Source organism: Schistocerca nitens, chromosome 1 (genome assembly GCF_023898315.1).
Source record: "Schistocerca nitens isolate TAMUIC-IGC-003100 chromosome 1, iqSchNite1.1, whole genome shotgun sequence".
Taxonomy (NCBI): Eukaryota; Metazoa; Arthropoda; class Insecta; order Orthoptera; family Acrididae; genus Schistocerca; species Schistocerca nitens.
In genome coordinates this window covers 748,344,061-748,352,092 of record NC_064614.1, presented here as the reverse complement: position 1 = coordinate 748,352,092, position 8,032 = coordinate 748,344,061, and the positions used below count along the sequence as shown (strand labels likewise).

Below are 8,032 nucleotides of genomic sequence, written 5' to 3'. Positions count from 1 at the left end.
CCGCAAAACCACTACGGTCGCAGGTTCGAATCCTGCCTCGGGCATGGATGTGTGTGATGTCATTAGGTTAGTTAGGTTTAACTAGTTCTAAGTTCTAGGGGACTAATGACCTCAGCAGTTGAGTCCCATAGTGCTCAGAGCCATTTGAACCATTTTGTTCTTCTTGTGAAGCGGCCTCTCTACAAATTAACTTGACCTCAAGCTTTCCATATTCCTCCATATCTGGAGGTGAGAGTTTTACATTTACTCCTTTGCTGCATAACAATAATCTAATGAGCCAATCCCAGTGTAAATTTGGTGAAATCTTTTATCACTCCAGTGCAGAGAAAACTTGCCTCTGTCTGCACATACCATAATGCTGGGGTGTGTGGGCAAAATGGCGGTAGCCCCACTGCAGGTCTGGATACTGTGGGTGTGCCATCCATTTCGCAATTTCCTGCTTCTTGGAAATTCATTATGATGCTTCTGTATTGCTGATTTTATTTTCTCTAACTGTGTCATGCTGGGGTCACTGCTACCCAAGCTGTTGATTGATTTGTGAACTTAACATGTATGATGAATTCTATACAGTGAGAACAGATATGAAACATAATGCAGCATCCTGAGACAGTGTTTTATTCAGAACAATCTTACACATTCATATGTAGAACAATTCACAGAGAATCTGTTACATACTAACACAAATGAGAATTAAAACACAGTAATTAATAGCCATAGAACTTTGCACTGTAGCAAGGATAACCCGATTACAGTGCTCCTGGCAGCTAATGCATGGACCCTGTCAACAGCTTAGCTGTCTACCTGACATCGCTGTGGTCTGCTGCATGTCACTACACATATTGTAAGTAACTCCACTATAAAACTTCCTTGGGGCACTCCCAAAGTTACTTTTACTTGGTACCCCTGTCTATTTCCTCCCATTAAGAACAATATGTTGAGTTCTATCTGTTAGGAATTCCAGAATCTAATCACAACTTTAGTGCAATACTTGCTTAGCTCATGTTTTATCATGTGTCATAGACAGGATGAGTTCGCCCTGCCAGTATAATGAAATGCCCCCAAATAGAACATATAATTTCCACATTGATTAATTCTCTGATGAGATAAGTCATCCCTTAACAATTACAATAACCACAACAACAACAATAACTTTTTATTCCCATTCTGTTGTAGCAGAATAATGCTTTGTTATTGCTATACCAATTAGATAGCTTTACGCTGAAGCTTAACATGTTGGGTGGATCGCAATAAGAAAGAGAAATGTGAAGATCACTTCCAAAAAAAAATTCACGATTTTTTTTTTTTTTAACATCTAATTAATTTCTACACGTTTGATATTTCACAGTGTGTTATTATATTTTTGAGAGATAGAATTTCATTTTTCTACACAAACTCCATTTCTTTAAGCTGCCTTGTGGCACCATGGAACTAAGGCCTTTATACTTGTGTGGCAGACATCAGGATCAGCATGTATGGCCCACCATTTAGCAGCCTTCACAAGGGAGTCATTGTCTTCAAATCTCATACTTTGAAGGGATTCCTTCAGTTTACTGAAGATGTGGCAATCACTTGGTGCCAGATCAGCACTTTAGAATGAGTGTTTCAGTGTTGTCCACCCTAGTTTTGTGATCTAGGTTGTGGTTTTATCACCAACATGTGGCCTGATGTTATTATGCAAGAGTGAAACATCATGCTTCTGTCAAATTTGTCAAATGTGGCACATTCGAACATGAAGTTTTTTTAAGGTTACATAGTGTCAGGAATGAACATGGGAGAGATAAGGAAAGGAGATAAGGAATTTTTATTGTCTCAATGACTTATACACAGGAACACTGCGACGCCAACAACGATGATACCCACGTCGCAAAGGCATTGCTGTAAATGTCCCTCAGCAATGCCTTTGCGACATGGGTATCATCATTGTTGGCATCACAGTGTTCCTGTGTATGTGACTGAGAGCAATAGAGATTGACCTGGCTGGACATTTTAATAAACAGTAATTAATGGGTGGTCCAAATGTTTTTCGTGGACTATGAATGCAGTTCACATGTGATGTTTCTGCTGTATTTGGAGGCAGTTTGGCTTGGAAGACATGGAGTATAGCTGAGAGTACAGGACTGCTTGCTAAGGTTACATACGGGACTTTGGTGCCAGACAAGCCATTTACTTTGTCTACAAGAAGAAAGAAAAAGCCGAATGCAGATGAGTATCTATTTTTATGGGCCAAAGTGGGGAACAACAATTGTAAAATAAAGATTACTGGTGACTGTATGTTCTATTATAGACAATAAAAATTCATTATCTCCTTTCCTTATTTCTCCCATGTTTTAAACAAAAAAAAATTACTTATGCACTCTGGCACCAGTAGCAGTGTGAGCTTGAACTGGACTTAGTCTACTGATGTGTACCCAGTCTGTACTTAGTCTGCTGTGTTCCCAGTTTCACCAGACAATCTATTTGCACAGTGACTATCAGTATTTCAATCAAGAGTGTTATCTCCATACTCCTTTTTCAGTCCCTTGTTGAAATGATGTGGATTTCTTTTGTAGTGACCCTTGTACATGGAAAACTGTGTGTTGGTCTACAACTCTTTTGAGCCATCAGTGTGGACTCACTTGATATAAACTTCTGAAATATTTACCTTTTTCATTGCCACCCAAAGCTAAAACTGGACCACTGGCAAGCATATCTGAATATTTGCTGCATCTCATTTCTGTATTTGTATCTGTTATATGCATAATAATTATTGCTGTACAGTCATTTAATTTCCTTTGTAAACCCCCTCCCCTCCCTAACCAAATGTCTTTTACCACTACTGAAAATTAAGACTGGCAAGAACATTCTCCTAAAACCCTGTATGAATGAGTATAAATTGCTGTTAATGTGATGCAGCATAGAATGTTGAATTATAGGGGCACAGTTTTAACCACACAGTTGCTGCCATTGTGTCACTCCTGTGCTGTAATGTGGAGGCCATTATCAAACTAATTAGAAACACATTTGGGGCACCTTCTGCCTGATCACTTATCAGCTGATGTCACAATCTGGTGGGACTAATGTCTTCTCTGTCTATATATATGTGTTCCCCTATTGTATGACACAGTGATAAACCAATACTTGTGATTATGTTACTGTTACTATTTATCTGTATTTTATGCATAGGAAAATCTGTGTTTGGTCAACGACCCATGGTCCAAATATCTGATGGAAAAATAAGAGGAATTTATGACTTTGCCTATTATGGAAGGCAGTTTGCAGGCTTCATTGGTATTCCTTACGCTGAACCTCCACTTGGTCAACTTCGATTCAAGGTATCAGTGAAAATGGTTTCTTTATGTTTTATTCAAGTATATCTACAGGTGCATTTTTTGTTCTTGTGCAACCCACACCATAAAACTCACTTGTGTATAGATTGTCAAAGTTGTCAACAGAAAAATGTTATATCAGAAGCAGAGCAGCAGTTTTAGCGTAAGACTTAGGAGAGTAAATGTACATGTTTGGAAAACTTATGTAATATTTATTGCCATGCTGACATCAACTGCCCATCACAGACTTTCTTCAAAATATGCAGATAGTGTTATTTGTTACAGAAATTCAATACTAAACCACTTTTGTTGTATTTATTTTAATTTTTGTAAAAAAGGTGCTAAATTATGTTGGATGTTTACACTCCTCATTTGTCCATGAAATTAGATTCTTAGGTTGGATCTGAAGTAAATAACATTGTAAATTACTAAGACTGAACAACACATTTTATTCATGAATGGTATATTTTTTCAGGATACAAAGAAATTGTATAAAAACAAGAATATTTCAAAAAAATACCAAAGCATAGGCAAATGTTTTGCAATGAATGCAAAAACATTTTTCTTCCAAAAGGAAAAATAAAATATCAGTCAAATAAACAAATAAAGAGCATGCCAGTCTATGCTCACAGCAAATTAAATCAAATCCACTTAAGTGGCTTTGTCAGAAGATCACTTAACTGGTTCTTTCCATCTATATATTCCAATATGATTTCACCATTCAGAAATCTTTCATAAACATAAAAATGTCAGACCTCTATATGTTTTGATTGATGATGATATTCAGGGTCTTTGCCAATTTTAAAGCACATAAGACATCCAGTTGCCTCATGGTAGGGGATAGAGGACGAAAATGCTTCATCATGATCATTTTCTTCATATCCAACTTGAGTTGAAACCGTGTTGGAATCTGCCATTGAAAATCTTTCCAATATTTTTCATGTATCTTTCTTGACTTAACATAGTCACTCCATATTCATTTTGCTTTATTTTTAAGCCAAGGAAATTGTCAAGGGTTCCCGCTGTTATATCGAATTCATATTTTAAGGTGCTCAGAGAAGCAGTAATTTCTTCTTTGTCATTGCCAACAATTATATCTTCATCAATGTAAATTGCTACATAAAGTCTATTTTCATTGTATTTATGATAAACAAGGATGTGCAGCACTGCTTTATTCATGACTCCCATAAAACATTAGTTCCAGGAGCACAGTGCTTCTCTGAGTCCTTAATGACTCCATTCCAAGAGACATACTCTGTGCGTATTATCTTCAAAGCCTTCTGGTTGTTTGTATACACTTAATCTTGAAGTATTCCATTCAGAAGGTCATCTTCACACCAAACTGTATCAACACACCTTCCCTGAAGCAGCTGCCACTAACAAAACTCAAACTGTGTCATAATGTGCAACGCGATTGCATCTGGGCAATTACATCTCACATCATACAGGACATGTCGATTCATGATCATGAATTTCTCTGGTAAAAATATATCATAGACCACTATATCATATATGTGTAATAATTAAAATATTTTCATTTTCTCTTGGTTTTTGTTAATGGTATAGTCCTTTAAAAAGTGTATTTTGTAAGCAGAGAACTAAAAAAATATAACTAATAAACCAAAAGTACTAGACACCTGACATGTTTTGCTTTAAAGCTCCTCTTTATATGTTGAAATTTAGTTGACACACACTCTTATGAACTCTCTTTTAACTTACGAATTTAAGAAGAAAATACAAAAATTTTGATTTTTTTGCTTAAAATTTTTTTTCTAATTTGGAAAGTCACAGAATGCTAACTTCCTTGTTATATTACCAGACACAGCTGATATAATCATAGGTAATATCTTCTCTGCTCGAGCTATCTGTATTATCACTAAAAATTTTTAAAAAGCACATTTTTATTATTTTTACAAATTATTTACTTGAAAACACCATCACAGAATTTATGAAAATTGTGCAATACAGTGCGAACATTAATAAAACTGACAAACTGCAGGGACAGGTTCCTGACTGAAAATGGAGGAAAGAAGGTCCTATGAACATGTCTCTGGAAATGCATCGTTGCCACAATAGATGGCGCTGATGAATGACAATTCTTCTGGCCACATGCCATGCATTCCTTGTGTGTTTCAGGCTGTGTGACTGATGCAGCATACAGTAAGCAGCAGGATGGCCTGGTATTCATGTCAGGAACAATCTGAGATGGTGTTTGTGTGCGGCCAAGCACATGGAAATGGTAAAGAGGGAGCATGGCTATATCAAAGCAAATACCCTCACAAACACCAACCACATCACACAACATTTCAAGATCCTTTTGGGTATTTGTGTGATCATGCAAACGTACAAAAAAGGGCTTGAAATTTTTTCCTGAGGTGACAGTTTAGCTATGCATGTAATGGCTTTCTTTTGAAGTTTTAGGATTCTTTGGATATGTACATCTGCTCCACCACTCCATATTGGAATGCAGTACAATATGTATGGGAAAATAAGTCCATAGTACATTTTAAGCAAGGTTTCCTATGTCCACTGTGTAGCATATTTTTTTCATTAAAAATATGTTTGTACTTATTTTGGAACAGATCCTGTCAATGTGTTTTTCCCATATCAGAAATTTTTCCACATCTATACCCAGAAACTTGTTCTGTTTGTTTTGGAATTTGTACACATAGTCTTCTTCCTGTTGATTAATAAGTTATTTTCTGTAAAATGCCTTTCTGCCATTTACAAGTTCACTCTGGCTCTTTTTTCCAACTCCTTCACTGAGGCACTCCATATTGGTAAAGTTGTGTCATTGGCATACATGATCACTTTTTCATTTACAGCAGTGAACATATCATTTATATTTAATATAAAGAGCAGAGGTTGTAGTATTGAACCCTGAGCTACTCCATATTTTGCCTGCAGAAAATCAGAGTAGACATTTCTCTCTGTATTTCCAGATTTATGTTTTATTTCCACAAACTGTTGTCTGTTTTCAACAAGTTTTTATAATATCAGCAGCTTTCCTTCTTATGCCATAACATGCCAGTTTCTGTAGAAGAGCCACTGTCAGAAGCTTTTGAAAAGTCTACATAGACACTAGGTATTTTCTTTTGATGATCCAATGCCTCACTGATGTGTGTTATGAAGTTTGTTGCTGCAGTCTTGGTGGATCTACCCTTTCTAAATCTGTTGTGCCTCATTTAAGATGTTATGCTTGTTTATGAAGTTTATAAATCTATCTTTAATCATGGTTTCTATCATTTTAGGCAGAACAGGTGTAATCATTATGGGCCTATAGTTTCTGGGGTCTCCTTTATCCCCTCCTTTGAATACTGACACAACTTTACTCATCTTTAAACATTTTGGAAATACTCCTTGCTTCATTACTAAATTTATCAGTAATGCTAGAGGTTTAGCAAGATATCTAGCACAGTGTTCACTGAGATGCCATCCAGACCTGTATTTTTATTTCTACTGCTCCAATTCTTTTAAGAATTTCCAATTCATCTGTAGGAAGGAGGTATAAACCCTTCACTACCTTTTTGGGACTCTCCATTCTTTTTGGTACTGATATGTTCTTTTGAGAAGTTTCTACACTATAGCTATATAGTGCTGGTTGAAAGTATTGCACACTTATTGTGGATCAGTCACTTCATTCCCTTCTCTTTTCAGTGCTATATTTATATCTTTCAAGGCATGTGATTCTTTTCTGTTTTCCAGACTGTTTTATACATGTTAAAAGAATATTGTATTTCAAATTTTTGGTGGCTGGCCTTTGCTTCTCTTATCATCCTAGTGTATGCTTTCTTCTTATACTTGTAAGCCTCATGATTGACCAGACCTTTTCCATTCTGATATGTTTCAAAGAATTCAGTCAGTTCATCTCTTGCTTTTTTACTTTCTGTGGTGAATCATTTTTTATTTGGTTTACCCCTAGTAGTTCTGCATATCATAGGACCAGCTGTATGTTATGGGTGTGTTTAAGCATGCTGGCATGTCTTTCCCACAGTGCTACAGATGTGTCTACTCACACCACTTGGTGTTTTTCTGAGTGCTATGGGGAATTGGATAGGTCAGTGGTGCACTACACAGCTACTCGGGTAGCAGAGTACATGTGGAGTATACATGGGGCCTTTTTAGGCTAGGTGGTAGTTTGATGTACTCTGATGAACACTTGGCATATGACACACATATAATGTAATCAGACTGTGCTCAGAATTATAACACTTTTACTGTCAAACTTTTATCAGTGAATTGTTGACATGTTCGTAGCATAGTTCCTGAATTTACTGCACTCTAGGAAATCTTTCACCCTCAAATTATTCTTGAGACTGAGAGCTAGCTGAAACACAAAGTAGAAAGCTCACATACATTTAGCAATTCATCAAATGTGTATCAGAGAGGCAGATTACATGCCATAGGAGGGGGAGTGATCATTGCAGTTCACTAAAATATTATCTCTATTGAGGTTGAATTTGAGTGTGACAGTGATGTTATCTAGTTAGGTGTAACAGATCTAGACAAAATTGAGTTAATTGTTAGATTTTTTTACTGGCCACCTGATTCTGCTTGTGACAGTTTTAGAAACATTCAAAGAAAGAGTATGGTCAGTCATGCAGAAATATCCATATCATGCAATATTAGTTGGAGGTGACTTTAACCTGCTGAGTGTAGACTGGGAAATCTATGGATTCATTGTAGAGGGTAGAGACAGTCTTGCAAAGTACTTGTGAACACATTAT

General features: G+C 36.5%; 1 protein-coding gene across 1 annotated transcript in view; it reads left to right on the top strand.

Annotated features, from left to right (window-relative positions):
* Nucleotides 1–2,348: 2,348 nt before the first annotated feature.
* LOC126198490 (esterase FE4-like) overlaps nucleotides 2,349–8,032 on the top strand; it is a 75,179-nt gene continuing 69,495 nt past the window's right edge. The window contains exons 1-3 of the mRNA XM_049934901.1: nucleotides 2,349–2,372; nucleotides 2,516–2,579; nucleotides 3,163–3,311. Coding sequence (XP_049790858.1) covers nucleotides 2,349–2,372; nucleotides 2,516–2,579; nucleotides 3,163–3,311 — 237 coding nt within the window. The remainder of the gene's footprint in view (nucleotides 2,373–2,515; nucleotides 2,580–3,162; nucleotides 3,312–8,032) is intronic.